The sequence below is a fragment of the Peromyscus maniculatus genome, chromosome 8, assembly GCF_049852395.1.
Source record: "Peromyscus maniculatus bairdii isolate BWxNUB_F1_BW_parent chromosome 8, HU_Pman_BW_mat_3.1, whole genome shotgun sequence".
Classification (NCBI taxonomy): Eukaryota; Metazoa; Chordata; class Mammalia; order Rodentia; family Cricetidae; genus Peromyscus; species Peromyscus maniculatus.
The window spans coordinates 102,587,994-102,613,970 of record NC_134859.1 but is presented as its reverse complement, the minus strand read 5'-3'; the positions used below and the strand labels follow the sequence as shown (position 1 = coordinate 102,613,970).

At 45.7% G+C, this 25,977-nt stretch overlaps 2 protein-coding genes across 3 annotated transcripts in view; both read left to right on the top strand.

Annotated features, from left to right (window-relative positions):
* The window catches only part of Cd300lf (CD300 molecule like family member f), a 134,350-nt gene that overhangs the window by 98,203 nt on the left and 10,170 nt on the right, over positions 1-25,977 (top strand). Inside the window, exons 2-4 of one of the 2 annotated variants that reach the window (XM_076543701.1) lie at positions 2,383-2,724; positions 3,584-3,941; positions 9,049-9,919. In XM_076543701.1, coding sequence (XP_076399816.1) covers positions 2,383-2,724; positions 3,584-3,941; positions 9,049-9,241 — 893 coding nt within the window. In that variant the 3' untranslated portion in view covers positions 9,242-9,919. Of the gene's footprint in view, positions 1-2,382; positions 2,725-3,583; positions 3,942-9,048; positions 9,920-25,977 lie in introns of those variants that run through there. The other variant, XM_076543702.1, reaches the window with a different exon arrangement.
* LOC102921845 (CMRF-35-like molecule 4) lies at positions 14,602-18,851 on the top strand. The gene is made up of 5 exons (XM_076577793.1): positions 14,602-14,724; positions 14,863-14,869; positions 15,559-15,921; positions 17,263-17,377; positions 18,614-18,851. The coding sequence occupies exons 1-5, from the start codon at positions 14,602-14,604 to the stop codon at positions 18,759-18,761; spliced, it is 756 nt and encodes a 251-aa protein (XP_076433908.1). The 3' UTR covers positions 18,762-18,851.

The following is a 25,977-nucleotide window of genomic DNA, read 5'->3' as shown; positions in this document are numbered from 1 at the left end:
AGCAAACACTTCACTGACTTGTTCATCTCCCCATCCCCTGGACCCAGAGAATAACTTTTTAGCTTCCACATATAAATAGAAATCTGTGGTAGTGTCTTTCTGTGTCTGGTTTATTTCACTTCCTCCAATCCCATCCCTGGCTGTAAATGATGGAATTCAATCCATCTACAATCCTATTCCACTGCATTTATGTACCACACTTTATTACCCATCCATCCACAACGAGGCTGATCCTGTGCCATGGCTGTTGTGAATCTGCTGCAGGAAACACAGGGGAAGGATCACTGCACTACACTCACTAATTCTCTGGACTCCGGGCTTGCTTTCTATCACTGTGATACAGACCATGGCCAAGAACAGCTCGGGGAGGAGAAGGCTTGTTTACTTACATGTCCGGATCACAATCCATCATGGAAAGAAACCAGAGCTGGAGCTCAAGATGGGCAGGAACCTGGAGGCAGGAACTGAGACCGAGATCCTGGAGGAGTGCTGCTCACTGGCATGCTCCCAAGGCTTGTTCAGCCTGCTCTCTTTCACTACCCAGGGGTGACACCACCACAGCAGACTAGATCTCTCCACATCAAGAAAATGTCCCGCACACTTGCCTACAGGCTCACCTGATGGAGGCATCTTCTCAATTGATGTCTTTCTTTCTGCATGCCCCAAGATGGAGTCAGGTTGACAAGAAGTATCCGACACAGGCTTTATCCCCAAGTGCGGCTGCTGAATTATGTGGCAGTTCTGTGCTTTTCTGAGGAACGTCCATGCTGTTTCCCACAATGTCTAATTTACATTCCAACCCACAGCGTGTGAGAGTTCCACTGTCCCACACACACATCTACAGTTGTTATATTTTGTCTTTTTGGTAATATCCATTCTGACTGGGGATGATGACGGCTCTCTGTGATTCTGATTTGCATCAATCTCCCTGACAATTAGTGAAATGGAGCATTTCTCCATATATTTATTGGCCATTTGTATCTCCTTTGAGAACTGTGTGCTCAGTTCATCTGCTCATGTGTGCGTAGGTGTGAGCAAGTGTGCATGCACACCTTTATCTTTTTATTTCATTTTATTTTTGACACAGAGTCTCACTATGTAGCTCCAGCTGGCCTGCAACTTTTTTTGTAAACCAGAACTCACAGAGATCTGCCTACCTCTGCCTCCAGAGTGCTGGCATTAAAGCATGCACCACCATGCCCTACTCCCACCTTTATGTTTTGAGACAGGGTTCCACACTGACACTGAGGCTGGCTTGGATAGCCAAGGCTTCCAGGATCCCCTGTCTCTACTGCCCACCACTGTGCTGGGCTCCAGGGACACACCAGCACTCCTGACATTTACATGGTTGCTGGGAACACACACTCATCTTCATGCTTAGGTTAACACAGCAGGTGTCTCGCTTACTAAACCTTCTCCACAGCGCCTCAGTAGATCATTTTCTACTGGATTATGACTGCTGGTGGACTCTTGAGTTGAATTCTTGCTCACATAGTCTAGAAATTAACCCCTTGTCAGATGCATAGTCTGAAAAGATGCTCTCCCACAATGCAAGCCATCTCTCCACTCTGTTGGCTGAGTCCTCTTAGTTTGAAATAAGTACATTTAGTAATTTATGTTTTCTTACCTGTGCCATTAGGAACATACTTTGTTATTGTTATTGTTGTTGTTGAATCTAAAACCCTGATACTCTTCTTTATCATTTCTAGGCAGATATTTGTTATTGTTTGGTTTTGTCCCTGCTATGAAAGCACCCCACTTACTGAGCTGTACCCTCAGCCCTCATTGGGAGCTTTGGGTCAGATTTACAAGGATCTGAAGGACAGCACAGGATCTGTGTGCTGTTGCCTCTGTACCACAGGAGAACAGATTGATGGCGTCATTTTGGTCAGCTTCCAAGTCATTCATCCAGGGTGGTTCCCTAAAGAACCCCTAGAGACTGTTGGAACTGCCTGAAGTGGCCTCTTCATGGCCATAGGCTGTGGCTTCTTCAGATGGATTCCTGAGGGTCATGGGCACAGAAATGAAGGCAGGATCATGTTGTGTGGACAAGGTCTTCTGACATGTCCTCTGCTCCAGGGTAATGCAAAGATGGTTGCAAAGGGATTCTTTGAAATGTACGTTTATTGGCCATTGTGGTATGAAGAGAGGTAGGTGATGGGAAGTCATGATTGCTCTGTGTCACCATTTTAACTTATGAGACCTATAACTGGGCCCTTCAGCCATTTTTTGAGTCTTTAACCAAAGAATGATGATTAGCTGTCTTGAGAAAGGGGTAGCTCTGCACTGATTGTTACTCAGTGGTGTACTCTTTTTGGCACAGGGCAGTGGGTCCTGATCTTAGAGTGAGAGATCAGTGGTCCATGGTTTTGTATTTTCCAGGCTTCTCCACTGCTCAGGATCCAATCACAGGTCCAGACATGGTGAGCGGTCAGGAGCGGGGCTCCTTGACCGTGCAGTGTCCTTATGACTCATCCTGGAAGGATTACAAGAAGTACTGGTGCCAAGGAGCTGATTGGAGTACATGTGAGATCCTCATTCACACTGATACATCAGAGCAGTTGGTGAAGAAGAAGCGTGTGTCCACCAGGGATGACCAGACAGACTTCATCGTCACAGTGACCATGGAGGACCTGAGAATAAGCGATGCTGGCATTTACTGGTGTGCGATTGAGAGAACTGGACGTGATCCCCATTTTGAAGTTAATGTGAATATTGACCCAGGTAAGAAAAATTCCAGAAGATCCTGGCTGGGGTGAGCAATCGGGGACCCTGAACTCATTACTGTAAAAGTCTTACTGGAAAAGGAAACCACAGTGGACTCTGCTGGTCCTGTTTTCTATTGAGATAAAGGTGAGCTGGGGAGGCCTTGTCTTCCGCCCCCACATGTGAGTCTTGCACATTCTCACTTGTGCACATCTGGGGACTGAACTCAGACCCTCAGGTGTGCTAGCCACGCACTTACCACTGAACTAAACTCCCATCCTGACACCCCCAACACCACCCTTTTACATAAAATAGATGAAGCCACAGAAGCTCTGTTTCTGCATAAGATAGAGTAAGAAGGATCAGATTTGTGTCTGTTTAAACAACTACAATAAGGAAAATAGAGAAAATTGGAGCAGGAGAGAGGGCTCAGTGATTGAGAGCACTGACTGCTTCTCCAGAGGACTGGGTTTGGATCCCAGTCCACACAGCAGCTCACAACCATCTTCAACTCCAGTTCCAGGGGATCTGATCTCTCCTGGCCTCCACAAGCCCCACATACACATGGTGCTCATAGATATGGGCAAGCAAATACTCATAGACATATAAATAAATATTTTTTAAAAATAGAGAGAAACTGCAAAACTGAAGTTTTCTGCATTTTGCACACCAGGCAGTAATGAGTGAGCCATGAAGGAAGCGGGTTTTAAAGGGGGGCTGCTTTGCTCCCCACATCATCTTCCTTTAGAAAAGAATTAATATGAAGGTTTGGATGGTGACTGGAGAGCAAATCCCTAAGTTACTAGGGGGAAAAGTTTAGGCCATACGCAGAGCTGGACTGTCCACAGGAGTGAACCATGTGCTGTTTGTGTCTTAGCCACAAAAACTATAATGACAAACATGACTCCAGTTCTGACAACCACACCATCAACCACCATGGCCCCAGTTCTGACAACCACACCATCAACCACCATGGCCCCAGTTCTGACAACCACACCATCAACCACCATGGCCCCAGTTCTGACAACCACACCATCAACTACCATGGCCCCAGTTCTGACAACCACACCATCAACCACCATGGCCCCAGTTCTGACAACCACACCATCAACCACCATGGCCCCAGTTCTGACAACCACACCATCAACCACTATGGTCCCAGTTCTGACATCCACACCATCAACCACGGAGAACTTTGGCAAATATGGAGAGGCCCATACCAGCACCCTCATCTGGTAAGCAGAGCTGGATCCTGGCAGCTCTTCCTAATGGGCTGACTCTGTGACCTCTCCCCTGGGAGGGCTTCCAGATAAAACACAAGATGCCCAGGACTCCTAGGATCCATGAAAACAGTTCATTTATAGCTTAAGTATATCCTAAGCATTACATGGCTATATTTATAATTTTGAAAAAGTCACTTATCTGAATACCAAATTGGCCTGGCCTTCTTGTAATTTTATTTGCTAAACTCAGTGACCATCTTAGAGGGACACTGGGGCTGCTGTATTCTCGTGTCAAAGTTTGAGGTGGGTTTCCCAACCCTTTTACCTTTTAGTGTACTAAGATTTCCCTTCTAAGCTTCAGCTACAGGAAGGCAGTATCTTCTGAGTGACCGAAGAGACTGAGCCTGGTCTTTGGTGTCTCCCCTATGTGTCCCCCAGAGGGCAGGAGAATGGGCCATGGTTGGGTCTCCCAACAGATTCTTCTCCCAACAGCTTCTGACTGCAGCCCATAAATAAATTTCATTGTTCCGATGCAACTCTGCCAGGAGCCAGTGTGGGTCTACACAGTGCAGGGGAGGACATGGGAAACTGAGGGCTGGGCTGTGCCAGCCCCACTCTCAATGTGTTGCTTCCTACTCTTGAAGGTGTCCAGAGGAATTCCCAGCACTGTATAGCTACCCCGGCATAATCCCATCCCAGTCAAGGACACAGCTAAACCACAAGCCTCCTCGTCCCCCTACCCTGAAGGCAGAGGCCACCTCGCTAGCCCTCCCTGAGAATTGTCCCTCAGGTCCTATCTAGTCCCTACCCCTTCTATCATGTTCTTTATGCCCACTAAATCTTAAGTTAGACAAACATGTCTAAAAGTGTTCTGTAGGCAGAGTTTTTCCTAGGGACCACTGGTCAGCTCTGTCCTACCCACTTTGAAATAACCACACTGTGATTTATTATTAATTATAAAGCTATCAGTCGATAGCTGAGGCTTGTTTTGAGCCAGCTCTCATAACTTAAATTAACCCATTTCTACTAATCTATGTGCTGCCCCAAGGCTCATTTACCTTATCTATGCACTTTCCATGTTCCTCCTTTCACATTTGGCTGGTGACCCCCAGACACCACCCTTCTTCTTTCCAGCATCCTCTCTGCCCTGAAAATCCTGCCTAGCTGCTGGATGTTCAGCTTTTTTATTAAACCAGTCACAGTGACATATATTCACACAGTGTAAAGGAATATTCCACATTTCTACCTTTTTGTGTAAATAAAAAAAGAAAGGTTTTAACTCTAACATAATTAAACTATAGACAATAAGAACAATTGTAGGTAAGAATTACATTTATAATGTCCAGTCCATTTGTATTTGGCATGTTTGGAGAAAACTCTCCATTATTTATCTTATCTTTGTGAGTTCAAAGTTTTATACCTAATTTACTTTTTATCATAACTAAGGAAAACTTTAAGTTTAATTATTTAGTCTTTAATTCCATCAAAGACCCTAGAAGGGTATAACGTTACTTAATGACAGCGACATCTGGCTGCCTGGACAGTCACCCAAAGTTCTTCTGTAATGTTGGGGCATCCATCTTTGGCCTACAGGCCTAGTATATTTCACAGACCTTTCTGAGAAGCAGGGAATTTTGAAGGATTGTCCTACCTTGTCTTGGCAAAATTTGGCAGTCACTTTTTTGCATCCTTCTGGACCAGTTTTGACAGTATACCATCAGCAATTGAGATAAGGGCAGTTTCTTTGCCCAAAGGGCTGGATTTTGCCATAAAGAAAGCAAACTCTATAAGGAAGTTCTTCGATGCCCATCATCTTCTTTTGAAGTAAATGGGTGCTGTCAGAAGCAGACGTGACATGAAAAGCCTTAGGTTATTAACCACCTTAAATGCCATGTTCTGTAGATCTTTGAAGTGTTTAAAGACCACCATCTACCTAAATCTGTTTGTCTAACCCTGAAAACATACCTAACATGACTATAAGTTTGAGTATTATAGATAATGATTAACCTGTATTTTTAAATTATATTATATTTTTAAATGAGTTGCATAAACACAATACCCCAAACAAGAGTAGAAACACACATATAGTATAGCAAATATAACTTTAAATTTGTATCAATACACCAAAATCCATACCAATGTAAAATATTTTGAGAGTAATAGTTGTTTTCTGGATTAAAGTAGATTCAGTAATCTACCTGTTTTTCCTATCATTCCTATATCATATCCCCATTTTTTCCTTTCGAAGGATATCTTTGAATTTAACTCTTTTGTTTAGCTTTTTTCCTTACTATGACCAATAACAACTTGTAACCAACCCCCCTTAAATGATAACAAACATCCATAACCCATCTTTTGGAAATGTGGGCAGTTGTTTTTTCTAGACTGCTTCCTATTGTCTGGGGGCACTGGCATTATTGAAGAAAGTTCAGGATTATAGTCAAGTCCTGATTGGAGTATTTTGTTAGGTTAGACCACCTAAGCCAGCAGTCTTGAAGCTGTTCTGGATCCAGAACTCTCAGGAAACTGCAACAGAGGCACTCTGAGATGTTGGATCATTTGGGCCATAGGTTTTTTTCAATTGGTGTCTGGTCTCCTAGTTCTGAAAATACATAATCTTTTAAAGGTAACATACATATCTGTACCAATACAAGTATAGACTGTGTGTTGTACATAAGTTAGTCAAAGATGATTTTTTGTTTTATGTTTTACCAGGAAAAATATACCTTACATGTTTTGTAGTTTTTTTTTAAGGTCTATTTCTTTATGTCTGTAGCCAGGATTTTCAGGGGGTCTTTCCTGATCAAACCTGAGCCATATCAACCTGGAATTAATCTACAGCCTCTCATTTCCTGTGGAAATGAAAGTGTAACCTCTCTCCCAAAGCAACATACCTTTTGACTTCCATTTTGAAGTCAAGATATTTTTGAAATATATAGGTTGGTTTGATCTAGCAGTTTTCATAATTCAATGTCTCTTAGCAGCTATTGCTCCTTCATCAGCAATCAAAAAATTAAGGACAACACAGTAACACATAGGATCCAGACTCCTGTGTACTTTTCATCTTTACATGTTTTTTTTTAAATTTATTTCTTTTTTAAGGACTTCATTGTCTTTAAACTTTTTTTCGTATGAATGTCTAATAGTCTTTCTCTTTTCTCTCCCAAGCCTATGTTACGGGAGCCCACAGAAGTTTCCTAGTGAGATCTGAGCTTGCTTTACCCAGCAGGGCTGCATTAAGGGATGGCTTGACTGTGCATGGTTACCAGGTGGGTGGAAGGGTCTGCACTTGGCTGTGCTAGGGGGAGATCTTTTACACCATCCCTTGGCATTCCTATAAAAAGTCCTTGTGAAGAGACAGAAGGAGTGGGTGGATATTGATCCAGGCCCTCCCAAAGCTATCCTGTGTTTCTGTCTGTCTCTTCTCCACAATCTCCTTCTATCTAGTATTTCTTAATCTCTCTCTCTCCTCTAGAGTACCCTGAGAAAAAGTGGAAGCTGACCTCCCACACTATGTATATTTTTAAACACACTGTAATCAGTTTATAGGGTTTTTTTTTTTTGGTCTGGATCTGCCTTTACTGTGTGTCAGTGATCTTTTTTGTCTGTATGAGCAAAACTTAAACCCTTGCAGCTTAGTTCACTCACTCTGGGGGCTCAAGCCGGCAGGCAGTGGCTGAGAGAAACCGCTTTGTACTATAGCTTGGGTGAGGACTGTGGGACTAGAAAAGTGAGTTTGGCTCTGTTTTTGTGTGTTTGGAAGGCTTTCTTAAGCTTTTATTTAGTTTTTATGTGGATAAGAGTGGCCTTGCCCCACCTTGGGCACCATTTGCAGGCAGAGTTTTTCAACAGACCACCCTGTCCCACCAGCTACTCCCAAATAACCACACAGAGACTTAGTATTAATTATAAATCCTCAGCTGATAGGCTTGCTTTTAGCTAGCGCTTATACCTGAAATTAACCCATTTCTATTAATCTATGTGCTGCCCTGAAGCTTGCTTACCTCATCAATGTACTTTTCATGTTGCTTCTTTCCTATCTAGCTGGTGACTCCCAAACTCCACCCTTTTTCCCAGCATTCTCTCTGCCCTCAAAATCTTGCCTACCTAATGGCCGTTTAACTTTTTTTATTAAACCAGTCACAGTGACATATTCATGCAGTGTAAAGAAATATTCCACAGTGTAGCCACACTGTAGGCTACCTTGAGGATTACTTTTTAAATTTTCTTTCTCTCCTAGTGCTTTGGAAGTGTTTTTGTTAATTTGTTTTGCAGTGGATGGAGTGTTAGTCATGGAGGGAGAGAGGGTAGGAGGCTCCGGAAATGTATAGAGTCCAAGAGTGTGGGGCATGGACAGAGCTCATCCTGGGGAACGAGTCAGGACATCTGATGCATGGTCTGCCAAACGACAGCTCTTCCAAAATCCAGGAACACGTTCATGTTAACCTGTGACTCACAGAGTATCTGAAGTTGTAGATCCTTTCCATGAGCTGATGGCCTCGTGTTGGGCCAAAGGAGAAACCAAGGATGGTCAAGGAGGGAGATGGAGTCCTGGGAAGGGGATGAGGATGGCAGAGAGGTGGGGAAGAGAGGATCAATACTGTTCAGGGCCTCATGGTTCCACAAGGTATAATAAAGGAACACAAAGAACTACAGTCTCAGTGTCAAATCCAATGTGACCGAGCAGAAGCAGCACCTACCATTTCTCGATGTAGTGTGCCCAGGTCTCCTAAGCTGTATGTCAGCTCCCACACAGGCAGTGATGAGATTGGGCAGGGACATCTGGGTGAAGAATGTAGCAGAAGCCAAGGTCAGAAGCTCAGGTATCAGGGAAGCCATCAAACTGACTGGAATGCAGACTAGATGAGGAGGACTTCTCAGAGACCGGTCAAACAGAACAGATAGTCAAAGGGGAACTGAGGAAAATCAGACAAAACTCCCTGGGCAGGAACTTAGCCTGCAGGCAGCATGACCAGCCACACACTTGCAGGGAGGCCATCCTGCTTGCATCCAGGTTTGTCCTTCTTCTGGCCATTGAAGGCTAGGATATGGAAATGAGGAAGCCTGAGACCTCTATACCCGGTGACAGCTTACTTTCTGTCTCCTTCATTTCCTGCAGGTCCCTGCTGAGCAGCATCTACTTCCAGCTCCTGGTCTTTCTGCAGGTGCCCCTGCTCCTGGGCATGCTCAGTGCAGTCCTCTGGGTGAACAGGCCTCAGAGGTGCTCTGAGGGAGGTGAAGTTGGCCTGGTGAAAGTCCATAGTTCTGATGCCTGGTACAGAGAGAAATACCTCCATGTAGATAGAAAATAATCTGTCTATCTATCTATCTATCTATCTATCTATCTATCTATCTATCTATCTCTAGTGTGTGTGTGTTTACATTGTGGGTGCATATGTGTATGTAGAGGACAAAATTGGGTGTCATTCCACTAATGTCTGAGACAGGATTTCTCACTGGACTGGACCTTTGCCATGTAGGCCAGGCTAGGGATGGGGAACTCCAGGGACCTACCTGCCTCAGTTCCTATCTTGCCAATATGAGCACACACAACTGACCTAGCTTTAACACACACACACACACACACACACACACCCCAAAACAAAACCATAGGTTGCAGTGATTAAACTCATGTCTTTGTACTTACAAGGAAGGCAAGCTCTTTACCCACTGAACCGTCTCTCCAGCCAAGAAAAGAATATTTCTATGAGGAAATGACTGTGGTCAGCAGTACCATGACTCTGGGTTCTGTGGGTTCAGCCTCAGACTACTCCCTCACCCTATAGCAGGGACAGCTGAGGTTCTGGAACCCACTCGGGTTCTCCCTCTCAGAACATCCTACAGTGCCTTCCGAGGCCTTTCTTCCTCTGATGGCCTCCAGTGGAGTAGAAAATACAAAAAAAAAGTCATGTTTCTTTTTAGGGCCCCAGTTCCTTGGAGGACACATGTCATCCCAAGTCTGTGGGCCACCAGCCAGGTGTTTGACCAGATATCTGGGAAATGTGGCTTCACCAAGTGGCATAAAAAATTGTCACGGTCATATGGTCATAGCTTACACAGAGAACACACTGTATTCTCTTTTTTGTCAACACAACCCAGGGTTGTGCATTCCAAACACAGATGGAGCAGTTGGCTGAGTCTCTGTGCACCTGACCCACGGGGTAGCTCAGTCTGGGTCCCTGAAGTCCAGACTCTCTGCCCAGTGAGACCAAATGGGGAGGGAACTGGGTGAAGGCTGCTGTCCCCTCAGGAGTCACGAGCTCATCTCACCCCGTGGACCCCTCTAGGGCCGGTCTCCACACCAGGTCACTCAGCTGTCCTCCTGTTCCTTCAAGAGCATCTATTCAATGTGTAAGCACTACACACCATCCAAATACAAGCTTCAAAATGAGAAAGACCTGGTTAAATCCACAGAGGAAGCTGAAGGTTCAAAGGCAAAGGCTCAGCTGGAAATAGTTGTTCCCAGCTCTCCAGCCTCAGCCATGCTGAGTTATGCACCCCACAACACGCAGTCTTCTTATCACACTGGGCTCTGACACCTCACATGGATGTGCACCCCACTTTGTGTGGGAAGAGACCCCCGTGAGCATCTCCTCCTGGATGACATGTTTGGACTTCTAGTGAATCTGCCTTGGTTGAGAGGAGGCTTTTCATTGCTTCAGTGGTGTAGGTGCTGGTCAGCTGCCCATGTCCAGTAAATAATCCCCACCCACACTCAATCCTAATTAAACCCAGTGGAACACACACACACACACACACACACACACACACACACACACACGCACACAGATGGTATGTAATCAAAAGAAGTGCTCATTACACGAAGGTAGGCACATCCCTTTAATCCCAACAGATCTCTAAGTTCAAGGCCAGCCTGGTCTACAGAGTGAGTTTCATGACTACAGGGAGAAACCCTGTCTCCAAAAAAAAAAAAAAAGTTTTAAAAAAATAAAAAGGAAACAAGGGAATAATTGGAAACAGGAAGGAAGTTGAGGAAGAGTAGTAGCAGTGAAAATGACTAATATTTAGTGTATATACTTGTGAAGCTGTAAAAGAATTTTAAAATAATAAAATAATAATTTAACAAGGGAAGAGTTTCCCATCTGAGTGTCCCCACCTTCTTTCCACAGCAGATTTTGTCAGCACAGCATGTTTTATGCGTGTGATACTTATGCCCCCTTATGCAAACAGCCCTCTGGGTCCGTCCCCGCCCTTCCTATTTATGCAGATTCTTTGCCCACACAGCTTCCCCTTTTCTTATTGCTCAACTTGCTGCCTTGTTGGCAAACTTTCACCATGATGTGTTTTGCGATTCTTTTTTTTTTTTGGTTTTTCGAGACAGGGTTTCTCTGTGTAGCTTTGCGCCTTTCCTGGGACTCACTTGGTAGCCCAGGCTGGCCTCGAACTCACAGAGATCCGCCTGGCTCTGCCTCCCGAGTGCTGGGATTAAAGGCGTGCGCCACCACCGCCCGGCATGTTTTGCGATTCTTGAGGGCCCGTGGGCACTGTATTTCTTCCTCCTCTCGTGCTGTGATTGACTGTGGCTGGAGGCCTAGAAAATCTGCCCTGGTGGTGAAACGCCAGACCTCTCGGTCATTTGCTTATGATATGAAGATAGATCTTTCCTCAAGTCTCCTGGGATGATGTCCCTGAGCAGAAATGTGAGGCAGACACACTCCTGACTCCCTCAAAAACCGCTGGTCTGGCACAAACAGATCGTGAAGAAAACACGCAGCCCTCTAATCCATCTCCTTTGCCTCCCATGTCAGGGAAAACTAGAAGCAACTTCCCCATGTTACATAGAAAACTGTAGCTGAGGTCTGTGACCCCAAGTCTTGCTGCATCCTCTGTCCCAAAGGCTGTACAAGTTGGTTCTGCACACTGAACATTTGTATTTTCACCAATCTGCTTTATGTCATTGCCCACTCTAGGAGGACACCATCCTAAGCTCCAATGTAAAAAATTTAGCACAGACCCACACTATGTAAAAATTCCTTTAGAAATAAAATGTCTGTACTTATAAAATCTTGGTAAAGAAACCAAAAAAATTAGCCCCATCATTGTTACAGACTGGACATTGTTATATATTAATGGAGTTTTTTGTCTGAATCGGTCAAATGTTGATGGACTAGACATCATTAATGTAATCTTGACTGTGTATATATTGTATATAATTATTGGATATTATTTTTCTTGTATTAGTTTTAAGTCTTTTTTAATTTTAGACAAAAAGGGGAAATGTGGTGGTATTGTGTTCCCCAAAATATTGTGCACCCTAATAAACTTATCTGGGTTCAGAGAACAGAAAAGCCACTAGATACTTAGGCTAGAAAATGGTGCCACTCATGCCTTTAATCCTAGCATTCCAGAGACGGAAATCCCTCTGGATCTCTGTGAGTCCAAGGCCACATTGGAAACAGCCAGGCATGGTGACACACGCCTTTAATCCCAGGGAGTGGTGGTAGAAAGCAGAAAGATCTATAAGGTGTGAGGACCAGAAACTAGAAGCATTTGGCTGGTTAAGCATGCGGCTTAATGAAAGGGGCATGATGAACAAATTAACAATTCTCCCCTAGCCCCACTGAGAATTATGTGAAGTCTCTCAAGGTAATTCCTTTGTTATTATTCAAGAAATATTTATTAAGAGCCTACTAAGTGCCAAGCCCTGGTATAAACAAAAAGGTAGAATGGCGGCCCCCATGGAGCTTACATTCTGTCCCAAGCACATAAAAGACTTGCAAGTTGTAACAAGCTCAGTGGAGGAACCAAACCAGGTGAAGAGATGCAAGGTGGTCGTGCAAGTCCTCTCTGGGGACATGGCTTTTCTTCTGGGACCCACAGGGGAAATGCTGTAGAATGGCAGCCAAATAATCTGCTTTAAAACCATGAAATGAACCAGGGGGTGGGAATGCATGCCCTTAATCCCAGCACTCAGGAGGTAAGGGAGACAGATCTCTGTGAGACCTACCTGGTCTACAGAGTGAGTCCCAAGACAGTCAGGACTGTATAGAGAAACCTTGTCTCAGAAATAAAGAGGATGATGAGAGAAGGGCAGCAAGGCAGAGGCAGAAATGGGATCATGAGGGAACAGTGTCAATCACATAGGAACAAGCCAGCCTCTGTGTCAGTCAAGGACAAGCTGATCCACCTGTTTGTCTGATCTATCCATCGATCCATCTATCCATCGATCCATCTATCCATCGATCCATCGATCCATCTATCCATCGATCTGTTCTAGTTTGCTGTTGTGGTTGCTGTGATAAAACACTGACCAAAACTGACTTGCTCGGAGGACAGGCTCCATCTGGCTTCAATTTCACGATCCTGCATTCTGAAGGACATGTGCGGGAACTCTGCAGGAACCTTCAGGCAGGAACTGAAAAAGAGGCCACGGGAACGCTGCTTACTGGCCTGCTCTACACGGCTTACTCAGCCTGCTTTCTTGTAGAACCCAGGACCACCTGCCCAGGGGTGGTATCACATATGCTGGCTGAGCCCTTCCGTATCAATTAGTAATCAAGAAAATATTTGGTCACAATAGTAAGAAAAATAACTAATACAAGGCCTTTGATAAAAGAAGGAAAGAAGAAAAAGAAGAGAAATATAATAGACAGATAGACAGACAGGTGACAGTGTTTAGTAAGTTTTTGTCAACTAGATACAAACTAGAGACTCCTGGATGAAATAACCTCTATTGAGCAATAGTCTCCATCAGACTAGACCAGTGAGCATGTCTGTAGGGATATTTTCCTATAGCAATATAACATGAATGATGTTTTGGTTGCATATTCTGTCTCTCACTGTGTCGGTGTCTGTCTGTCTGTCTGTCTGTCTCTCTCTCTCTTCCTCTCTCTCTCTCTCTGACACACACACACACACACACACACACACACACACACACACACGAACAAAGAAACATGCCCCACCCAAACACACATGTGCAAAAAAGTAAACACAATCACATATACAGAACTTCGTGCCCCTGCCCCAGGTCTTCCCTGTTTCCATGGACACCTTCCCTCCCTGTCCCCTTACTTCCCTACCCCTCAGTCTCAAGTCCAGGGTCCCTCCTCAGCCTCCTCTAAAATAGAGGTCACTTTAGGACCAGATCCCAGGGAGCCTCAAGCCTGGCCCACATGAGAAGCCAGAACCCATACTCATGTTTCTCAGGATCCTTCATCCTGCTCTGTCCCAGCACTGTACAAGTCCCCATGGGGGAATTTCTGAGAAGAGGAATACAGACATGACAATGTGTTTACCATCCATGTTTACCACCCAGGAGGATTAACAAGATCCAAGATGCAAAGAGGAGACTGGCCAAGCATCCTTAAGAACTGTCCCATGAACCTCCCACTCACAATGAACTCAAGAGGGTTTCACTGGAGCAACAAGGCACATATGATGTGGGATTCACAAGAGTGAAGGAGGTGGTTCCTCTCCTCACGAAGATGGAGCAAGATAAGATGGACAGATCTCAAGTCAGCTCAGGAAGTGGCTTATCACAGAGGATGGACAGCATGAACAATAAAGGAAATGCTTATGAGTGTAATTTAAAAAATAAAAATTAAAAAAAAAAAGGAAATGCTCTCCAGGGCTGGCCATAGGTGGGAAGGTTGTGAAGCCCTTAGTTGAAGGCTGGGGGACAGGTGACATCCTCAATCCATGGCTGGGGATGTGTCGCTCACTGTGTGGTCCAGTGCCCCTGAGTCCTGGACCATCTTCAGAGCACTTCCTGAACCAGTTCATCTGGGGCCTCTCAGGGGACCAGGAAGCAGAGGACAGAAAGGAGAACTCGGCATGTGAACACTGGATGTTGTAAAAGGACACTGCCCCTCTTCTCTTGGGCTTGGTGTGGGCAGGAGACATCAGAGCTGAAGAAATGACACCAGGAGTGATGGGAGTGTGGCTGCCTTCAGCTCTGCTTCTCTTGCAGGTCCCAGGTGAGCACAGGGATGGGGGTTACAACTCTGAAAGAGGAACTCCTGGAGTAAGTGAGAGGGCATGATGGGGGATGGGAGGTGGGAGAGAGCAGCCAGCAGAGGAAGATGGGACCAGAGTGAGGACAAGGAGTGATGGGGGGGGGGCAGGAGTGGCCAGTGTCACCTCACAGGTGCTGTCAGGATTCAGTGCACAGTACAGTCATGACTACCACACCTGAGACAGTCAGGACCTACTGAGAGGGTTAGCTGTGACAGACATTGCCATAACACCACACAATCTCTATTGTGTACACACATGTATTTGCATGCATATGTGTGTGTGCATACCAAACATACACAAGCACTGATTCTCACAGAGACATACACTCATTATTTACATAGGTAAAATCTCTCTCTCTCTCTCTCTCTCTCTCTCTCTCTCTCACACACACACACACACACACACACACACACACACACACACGTGTTGTTTCCTCCTGGGCCCTTCCTTTCTCCAGGGACAAGCCCCCTCTCCACCCCCTCTTCAGGACAACACAGGTGCTCACCTCAGTCCTGACTCCTGGGTCTAACAAGGCCTGTCTCCTTTCTCGATGCTTCCTCCAGACCAGGCAGCTCTCTAAGAGCTGACGAAGGGGGGCCTGACCCCCATCCACCTGCCAGGGTGCAGAATTGGGGCTTGTGTTTTCCAGGCTGTGTCCCTCTGCATGGCCCCAGCAAGGTGATAGGCACTGTGGGGGAGTCCCTGAGTGTGCAGTGTCAGTACGAGGAGGAACACAAGAATAATGAGAAATACTGGTGCAGAGTGTCACTGCTACCATGTAAAGAGATTGTCAGGACCAGAGCCTCAAAAGAAGCTGGGAAAGGCCGAGTGTCCATCAGGGACCATCCAGCCAACCTCACCTTCACAGTGACCTTGGAGAAACTCACCCTGGAGGATGCAGGCACCTACAAGTGTGGGGTGGACATGCCACATATTGATGACTCCTTAGGGATCTATCCGTTCTTGGGGATTGATGATGATTCCCTCAAGGTTGTGGTGTCCGTGGTTCCAGGTAAGCTCCCTTCATTTCAGAGCATCCTGAGTCCAGGTAAGTCATTCCCTCACGAAGGAAGGAAGCCAGATACAGTAGTATGGTGAGCTTGGTGAATCAGTGACTCAGGCCACAGGGGGTGTGAGTCCACATGTGCCTTGTGAGAGCATGTGTGGTATATGTGATAACGAATGTACACCAGTATCTGTGTGTGCGTGTACACACAGGCACAATGGGGAACATGAGTTTTTAGAAACTCTCTTTTTATGACATGTACTTACTTACTTATTTACTTGCGACTTACTTACTTACTTACTTAAGACTTCCTTTGGGGACTTGCCGTGATGTGTGTCCCTCAGAGGAGAACTTCTGGCACTTAGTTCTCTGTACACATGTGGTCCTGGGGCTCGAACTCAGGTCATCAGGCTTGGCAAGCAGAGCCTACACCACGGAACTGTCTCATCAGCACCTGTTAGAGATTCTCTGTGTGTTCATGTGACAGTGTCAGGCCTGAACCTTTCTAGAGACAAGCCCTGAACCACTGGCACTTTGTGAATTCCTGTCCTGATAGGAGACAAGTCCTCTCCAAAAGATAATTTGGTCCTGATCCATCTCCGTATGGAAACAGTACCCAGCCTATCTGCTCCCCTCTCTCAAATGCTGCTTTGGCCTGAGACCGAGTGGACACTTCCCTTCCATGGAGGTCATGAGGTGCCAGCCTCATCACAGTGGTTCTGTGGCTTCTGAGAGGAACCAGGGACACAAGAAGGAGGGTAGATTGTATATGGGGGTTCTTGAGCCCTCCAAAATCCTCTGTGGGTCATAGTGAGGAGTGTGGAACCAAATCCCACTGGTGTCTCTAGTTCCCCTCAGCAGAGGCCACTCTCCGCAGGGTCCTTCAAGCATCTGTCTTTCTAGAACTTTCCATCTGTCCGTTCCTTAGAAAAGACTGTCCAGTGGCCTGTCTGGATGACAGTATGGAAATGAGGGGCCAGGCAGACAGAGTCCCACCACTCTGTGTCTGTCCCCGGAAGGATGGAAGACAAGGAGGCAAAAGGTGTCACTGAGGCCAGAAGGGACCTGGCACCAAGTGTCTTGTCACTGCCACTTAAACTCTCCTCTACAGGAAGACTGGCCTCAAGTTTGAAAGTGCCAACCAGCCCCAGTGCACCATGGGAAGGGCTGGGGAGGGAAGCCCTGACCAGGACTTGGTGGGGCCATGGGGCTTGTAGGCTGTCACACAGCGTTCCTCCGTGTCCCTAGGGATCCGTGTAGAGCAGAGCTGTAGAGGTTTCAGTGGGGAGGACATGGAGTGGAGGTCACTGGGACAGTCTGTGTTTCCATCCTTTGCTCCTGTCACAGGCTCTAGCCCCGAGAACAGAGCAAATACCCTGGGGTCCCCCACATCCTCACCAGTGCATACTCAGCCCAGCGTGACCACAGAGGACACAACTCCTGGTCCCAGCCTACAACCCCGGTGAGGACCCTGAGGGCTCTGGAATGTGGGTGGGGGTAAATCTGAGAGGGTGGAGTTAGAAGGGTTTGGATCTCCCTCCTTGGGCATCTCCTGCATCTTCCAGTCCCACACTGACCTGGGGGAGTGTCTTATGAGCAACAGTTGCTCATCTACAGATTGGGACACAACAGTGACACCCAGACCCAGACCTGCTGAGATGGAGTTAGTTTCCTGTCAAGAGGTTACTACACAAACACAACCAGAGTCTGGGGACATGGCTCTGCTGGTGAAGGATCTGAGTTCGAGCCTCAGCACCCACATGTCAGGCAGGGTGGCATACAATTGAAATACCTGAGCTATAAAGATGGAGACAGGGGGATCCCTGAGACTCACTGGGCAGCCAGCCTAGACTACTTGGCAAGCTCCAGGCCAATGTGAGATCCTGTCAGATAAGAGGATAAATGGACCAGGTGTGGTGACTCATGCCTTTAATCCAGCACTGGGAGGCAAAGGCAGCCAGTATCTGTGAGTTTAAGACCAGCCTCCAATACACAGCAAATTCCATTCTAGCCAGACCTGCAAAGTGGGACCTGTCTCAAAACAAATATAACAAGGTGATGATTCTTGAGGAATGACATCCAAGATTATCCTCTCGGCTGCACATTCATGCACACATATGTGCACCTGGATACACTCACATGCACACACACACAAAAAAAAAGCCCAGTAAATTAATTAATTAACTAAAGAAAATAAATAGTCACTCCATTGTGTGGGCACAAGCCTTTAACACCAGTGCTTAGGAGAATAATGCAGGTGGATCTCTGTGAGTTGAAGGCTATCCTGGTCTAGAAATGAGTTCCAGGACAGCCTGGGCTACATAAAAGAGAGACCCTGCCCACCCCCCAAAAAAACCAACTACCAAACAAACAAACAAATAAATCACTAACAAATAAGAGCCACCAGGAGGAAATAGGAGAACTCAGTTTAGAAGAGAGTTGGAGCCTGGGTAGAGGAGGCAGTGCCTGCCTGGATAGAGGCCTTAGGAGTGGAGGTCAATGGAGAGACTGAGCCAGATTCACAGTTCCAGGCTAATTCTTAGGTTATCAATCACACTATTCAATCAGGCAGGGTTCCTTGTCCTTGTCCCTGAAAAGAACACCTTGGACACACACCTGGGTAAAGAGACCGGCCCACAGTGTAGGACACCATCATTACCTTCTGGATATAGAGCTTATTGTGACCTTGTCCCCACAGGCCAGTGCTGAGCAGCATCTACTTCAAGGTCCTGGTCTTTCTGGAGGTGCCCCTGCTCCTGAGCATGCTCAGTGCGGTCCTCTGGGTGAACAGGCCTCAGAGTTGCTCTGGGGAGAAGCATCATTGTCCTGATTATGAGAATCAGTGAGGTCTGTTGACATCAAAGCTCTGTTCATGTCCCTGGACACAGCTCTTCTGGTGGCAGAGGACAACAAATAAATCTGTGATTCTGAGAATACTCTCAGATTTTTAGAAGACTCTTTTTGCTGTGTCAAATGCATAAAAGAATGTGCCCAATTAATACATATACATACATATTTTAATAGAATATCTTTACTTATGCTTTGATAAATTCACACATATACAACATCTCTCTATCATATCCACCTCCAACCCCACTCTCCCACTCCTTCATGTGTTCCCTCCTCCGCTTCATGGTCTATTCCCTCCTTCCATTCTTCTTTCTTTTCCAAACCCACTGAGTCCATAATGTCGCCTGCCAGAATGCTAACCGATCTTATTGTCTTGGTCTTGGACAGGTGACCACAGCCACAGTGTCATGAGTGCAGTGACCATGCCTCAGCCAGATCCCAGCATCTCACAGCACTCACCTCCTCACCTCTGGCTGTTGAATGCTTTCCTCTCCTTCTTCCTTCCATAATGTTCCTGAGCCTTGGGATAGAATGGGGTTGCGTGGGGTATGATGAAGGCACCTTCTGGTAGCGTAGAGGTGCCTTGGGGTGACGAAGGGTAGGGTTTGATATAGATGTCCTGTTTATGGCTGATCACTCAATTGTCACATTTTCTCAGCACTGAGACCACAGCAGAGGGAAGCTTCTCCTACCCAGGCTGAGGACAGCACTAATCAGAGTTTATGGATATAGATATTTAGAAGGCAGTTTGACAACATGTCCAATAAATAGATACACCTCACAAGGAAAGATACTTGGCACTGTGTCCTCCTCCAGATACAGTAATAGAATGTGGTCCATACTGACGATCCTCCTCTCTGACGTCACATTCCTGCTTTCTACCCTCCTCGGTGACAACCTCAACCTGGTATTTCTTTTCTGCTGGCCTTAAGGTCTTGTCACATACATGAACATGGGTTTGCACAGGGTGTATTGTTTAGTGTCTCTGTTTGGAGTTTTTATATAGACAGAGTTATACTTTCTTTTCTAGAGACAGGGTCTCATTATGGAGCCCTGGTCTAGAACTCGCTATGTAGACCAAGCTGGCCCTCAACTCACAGAGATTCACCCACCCGCACCAGCTGCCTGTACCAGTGTCCACTCTTTCCCTCAGTGTTCAGGAGTAAATCCAAAGCCTGACATGCAGAACAAGCACTTTGTCACAGAGATGCATCCGAGCCCTCTTCCTCTGTCTAACTATTTATCTGTCTGTGTGTCTGTCTGTATATCTCTCTCCCTTTCTCCTTCTTTCTTTCCTTCCTTCTTCCCTTTCTTTCATTAGCAGGGTCTCACTGTGTAGCCCAGGCTAGTTTCCAGCTCCTCATCCTCCTGCCTCAGCCTTCCTAGTTCTGGGATTACAGGCATGTGCTACCATGCCCAGTTGGCAGGCCTCATTTCTAAGTCTTTGGTTTTATCATTTGACATCGTTGTGTCTTGGAGGTCCATGCACACTGATGTGTTGACACTGTGACGTGCATCTTGTTTGTGTTGCTCTGGCTGGCTGTGTTAGCACACTATTATATCGTTTTCCTCTGCGGTTAAACTCTTTAGAGCATCCTTTTCCTTTTCTTCTGCCTCCTTCCCTCCTCCTCCTCTTCCCACCCTCCCCCATCCTGTGTTTGTGATGAAACAGAACACAGATGGATGACTTGGTCATAAGCATGTGTCCTGAAGGCCTGCTTTCTGTGTGGGTTCCGCAGATCCAATTCAAGTCCTTATGTTCACACAGCAAACATTTCATTGACTGACCTACCGCCCCAGCCACATTTTTTTTTTTATATCTTTTGATAAATGGCTTTTAATTATAATGAACCAAATTAGTCTACTGATTATACATTTTGCCTCTCATTTAAGAAATTATTAATACCAAGCCAAGCACGTGTCTGTAATGCCAGCACTTGGGAGGTAGAGGCCTGAGTTCTGGAGTTCAGTCATCCTCAGCTACATTGTCAGTTCCAGTTCAGCTTGAGCTCCATAAGACTCTGTCTCCAAGAGCAAGCAGGGCCTGGAGGGATGGCTCAGCAGTTAGGAGCACTGGCTGCACGTCCAGAGGACCCAGGTTTGATACCCAGCCCCCATATGGCAGCTCACAACTGTCTACAACTCCAGAGGATCCAATGCCCTTTCCTGGCCTCTGTGAGCACTGTCATGGTGCAAAGACATGCACAGATGCACAGACATCCATGCACATAAAAACAAATAAGGGAATTTTTAAATAAACAAACCAAAGCCTCAGAGAGGATGAAAAAAAGGAGGAGGAGTAAGGGGGGGGGATAGTAACAACAACAGAGAGAAATGGAGGTGATATCCTGAAAATTAATTTTTTTTATGTTTCTTGTAAACATTTTTATTTTATATCTTACATTTTTATTTATTGGTATTTATTATTTTTGTGTTGTGTGTGCACACATGTGCATGTCACAGCACACATTTGGCAGTCCGTGAACATCTTTGTGGAATCAGGTCTCTCCTTCAACTTCCACATGATTCTGAGAACTGGATTTGGGCCCCAGGCTCACACAGCATCTTCAACCACTGAGCCATCCTCCTAGTCCTTGTGAAGGATTTAAAATTTTTTCCTTTTATGAGTAAGTATGTCCTTGACCAATTTTTTTTTTTTTTTGTTTTTTTTGAGACAGGGTTTCTCTGTGTAGCTTTGCGCTTTTCCTGGAACTCACTTGGTTGCCCAGGCCGGCCTCGAACTCACAGAGATCCGCCTGCCTCTGCCTCCTGAGTGCTGGGATTACAGGGGTGCGCCGCCGCCGCCGCCGCCGCCGCCGCCACCACCACCACCACCACCACCACCCGGCCTAACCAATTTTTAACTGATATTTTTCAGACAAGGCCTTGCTCTGTAACTCTGGAAGGCCTGGAACTCTCTATGTAGACCAGGCTATCCCAGAACTCACAGAGACCCATCTGTCTTCACCTCCTGAGTGCTGGAATTAAAGGTTTGAACCACCGTGTCTGCTCTTTACTGGTTTTTCCATCAAGGCTGAACTAATAATCGATTTTTTCCTCTCAATTAATTGAACACTTATCACATCTTCCCAGTGCCCCGCAATGCCGGCCACTTTGAGGAAGACACTGATTCTGAATATGTTTGGTTTTTTTTTGGCTTCTCTGGTTTGTGTGGTTTGTCTAATTTCTCAGCTCTGAACAGGTCCACTGCTGTTTCATTGCTAGAGCTTTAGTCTCAAGTCTTGATGTCATGTTACTCTTGTGGATGTCAGGAGGTCTGTATACAATGGTCGGGTCCTCTTCTATGCACACCTTCAGACTAGCCAATCATTTCCTAAAAAGAAAACCCCATCTGAGCTAGAGAGATGGCTCAATGGTTAGGAGAAGTGGCTGCTCTTGCAGAGGAGCTAAGTTCAGCTCTTAGTACCCACACTTGTTATCTCAGAACTTGGCTCAAGGAATCCATCGCCCTCTTCTGGCCTCTGTGGGCACTGCACTTACACATACATATGGGTGGGCAGAACACTCACACATGTAAAAAAAGAAAGTAAAACTTTAAAAACGAAAGAAATGTTGCTGAAAGTCCGTTTTCTAAGTCCCCTGGCTCTGCTTCCCCCACCTTCAGTGCTGAAGTTACCGATGTGTGCCACTGTTCCCAGGTTTTAGGAAGGTGCTGGGGACCTGAACTCAGGTCCTCATGATTACATGACAAGCACTTTACCCATCCCCCTAGACTACACATTTAAAGATTTGATGACACACAATTCTTCAAATTTTCTTTTAAAGGTTATGTTTGGTATTGTCTATAAAAATCAATAGCAGCCTTGTATTTGTTGCAACTTTTATACAGTTTTAAAGCATCTATCTACTATATTTATTGACTCCTCCCCAACTCGTGTGTGTGTGTGTGTGTGTGTGTGTGTGTGTGTGTGTGTGTGTGTGTGTGTGTGTGCAGAGGTCACAGGAGGGTGTGAGTTGCCTTGCTATATCACTCTCCACCTCATTCCTTGAGGCAGGGTCTCTCCCTCAAGTGGAGCTCACTGCTTTTTTGGCTAGGCTAGTAGCCAAAAGGCCTGAGTTTTGTAGCTTTTTGTCAACCTTTGAACTCATGAATCATGATTTAATAGGGATTTCTTGTTCTGAATGGGGGGCAGGTCTAGGCATTTAGTTTTCTGAGGTGTGGATATCCAAATGTTTCAGCAGTGTGTGTTAAGCACACCATCTTTCCACACTGCTTTTGCTTTTGTCAAAAACCAGTCAGACTCATTTGAATGGAAGACATGTGACATTACCTAGAGCCCAGGAAAGGATGAGGCCACTAAAATATGGATTCTGAACCAAGGACAGAGCACCCACAGTTCAACTTACACAGACAAATTTCCCTTGAATTATTGTGAGCAAACCAGAACATGCCTGTTAGTCCGTGCAGAACCTCAGATGCTAGTCTGTGACCACTGACCAGAGGATGGAGACTTGAGAGCTGTGGGTGTATGCCTGTGCCATATGGTGCTCCCAGCAGGCATGGGGACTGACCTAAGGTGCACAGATGGGCGTGTGGGAATGAGGAAGGGAACAGTCAGCAGGGCAGAGTCAGCTCTTCTGCCTGCCTTGTGACTGGGCGTGTGTGGTGTCACACCTTCAGATCTTGCTGTCCTTCTAATAAGCAATGAGACCGTCCTAGATCACAACCCTTTTCTGTAGCAGTTTAATGTCCTGGCTGCAGATTCTTTAAAATTCCTATTACCTACCTATCAGGCTCAATCTTCTTTCCCCTTGTGGTGTCTGTTCTGAGGTGGCTTAGGCCAGTAGATGGCAGTGTCTTCTTAATCTTTCCTTCAATCAGCATCCTTTGTTAAATTAACTTTGTTTATTTTACATCCTGACCACAGTTCCCCTCCCTCCACTCCTCCTATTCTCTCCTCCCTCCTCACTTCTATCCACCCCACCCACTCCTCCTCTGTTTGGCAGGCTTCCCATGGATCCCAACAAAGCATGGCATATCCAGTTCAGTTAGGACTAAGCTCCTCTCCTTGGACTAAGACTGGGCAAGGCAACCGAGTATGAGGAGGAGTTTCCCAAAAGACATCCAAAGCACTAGGCACAGCCCCTGATCCCACTGCTATGAATCCCACAAGTAGACTAAGCTACAACTGTCACACATATGTAAATCACCTAGGTTGGTCCCATGCAGGCTCCCTGCTGTTGGTCCAGACTCTGAGCTCCTATGAGCCCAGGTTAGTTGTTTCTGGGGATTCCCTTGTGATGTCCTTGTCCCCCCTGGCTGGTACAATCCTTCCTCCCTCTCTTCAGCAGGATTCCCCAAGTTTGGACCAATGCTTGGCTGTGGGTCTCTGCATCTGTTTCCACCAGTTACTGGATAACGGCTCTCTGATGACAACTGGGGCAGTGCCAGTCTATGAGTATGACAGAATATAGACCTCAGCCTAGAGTTCTTAGAACTGCCAACATCCTCATTCAAACTTCCCTGTACACAACCTAGTGATGCACCTACAGGGTATTCTCCTAGGTGATTTCAAAGCCAGGCAAGTGGGCAATGAAGATTAAATGTGTGTGTGTGTGTGTGTGTGTGTGTGTGTGTGTGTGTGTGTGTGTGTATGCTTAAATTTTCCTCCCAAAAGTTTGATACCAGGCTTACTCTGTACCTGTATCTATGGACACTTACAACTTGTCCTCTGGATTTAAACCAACTGCAGATTCCCAACACTTGGGAGACTCACACTGCAGAGAGTTTGAAGACAACTTGGGGTACACAGTAAAACTCTGTCTTATACAAACAACACAAGAGGTTGTGGATTCATCTCAGTGGGTAGAGTGCTTGCTGGCATTCATGAAACCTTGGGTTCAGTCCTCAGCCCCTCATAACACTGAGCATGGTGATGAATGCCTGGAATCCCAGCAGTTTGGTGCCAGAGGAAGGAGGATCAAGGCAGATTGAGCTACATGAGACCTTGTCTCAAACCCAAACTCTCCCTGTCTCTGAGGGAATACCTGTGGCCCAGGTGGCCATTGTGACAGGTGTCCCTGGCCAGAGAAATCGCTGCTGAGTTCATAGCAGTGCTGCCCCAGGCTGAGCCTTCTGCAGTGCCCGTCACCACTGGGCTAGCCTGGGCTGCCTTGTGCTCCCTTGTCACTGCAGTCACCCTCCTAAGAAAGCTGAAAAGAAGTTTCAAAACCACAGTCTCCCCAGCAGACTTGTGGGTGCTTGTTGAATACAATCATCCCTTCCTGTCCAGTCTGTCATGACAGGGGCCCTTTAAGGCTTAGCTCATGCTGTCAGAGAAATGCTGCAGGCAAGCAGAAAACCAAGGCCAGACAGAAAATCTCTGAACAGGTACAAGATGTTTGAAAATGTTCTTTTGTGCTGAAGAAGGAAAATTAAATGGGTGTAGAGAGCCATAGGGAAAAAATTAAATACTTAGAAAATAATAAAGTAAGTCTTCAAAGAGAGAGTAAAGTAATATAAACAGAATAAGCCATGTAAGAATGGGAAATGCCATACACAGGGCATTTAGACATTATGTAGTGCTTTATTTACTTCAAATATTTTAAATGTTAATGAACAAAAAACAGCTACTGTGGAGAAACAATGAATAGTAAAAAAACTGCTGAATTAAATCATCATATATATTTTAAGCATGTCTTAACTTCAGAATGAAATTCAGGAAATGTGTTACATTGGGGGAGAGGTTATACTTTTTTTTCCACAGGAAAGAAAAAGCTATGGACTCCTTCAAAATTAATAAAGATCATATTTGATCAGGGGAGATCTTCTGAAATCATGGCTGCAGATGAGGAAGGAACCAAGAAAACTATAAGACAGGTAACATTATATGCTGGTCCCTCTACATGGGAACAGCTCTGAAACTGGATGAGCCATGATAAATCTTGTTGCCTACAATGTGCTCCTGACAGTTTGGGTATGTAGTCCAAACAGACTTATAAAATTGACAGATGCCTTTTACCTGCTCAAATATAGAACAGAGAATCATCTTTAGATGATTTGTGCATACCACACATTCCATACTTGTGTTAATGTAGATATGTATGTTACTTTTAAAAGTTTGTATGTTTTCAGAACAAAAGGACCAGACATTAATGAAGACAAGACTAGTAGCCCGGGTGATCCAGACTCAGAATGCCTGTGTTGCTGTTTCCTCAGAAATCTGCATACAGGACAACTTCAAAGCTGCT

Coding starts and splice junctions, on each gene's coding strand:
- LOC102921845 (XM_076577793.1), top strand. CDS start 14,602: ATGTGTCGCTCACTGTGTGGTCCAGTGCCCCTGAGTCCTGGACCATCT. Junction 15,922..17,262: donor TGTGGTGTCCGTGGTTCCAG/GTAAGCTCCCTT, acceptor CTCCTGTCACAG/GCTCTAGCCCCGAGAACAGA. Junction 17,378..18,613: donor GGTCCCAGCCTACAACCCCG/GTGAGGACCCTG, acceptor TTGTCCCCACAG/GCCAGTGCTGAGCAGCATCT.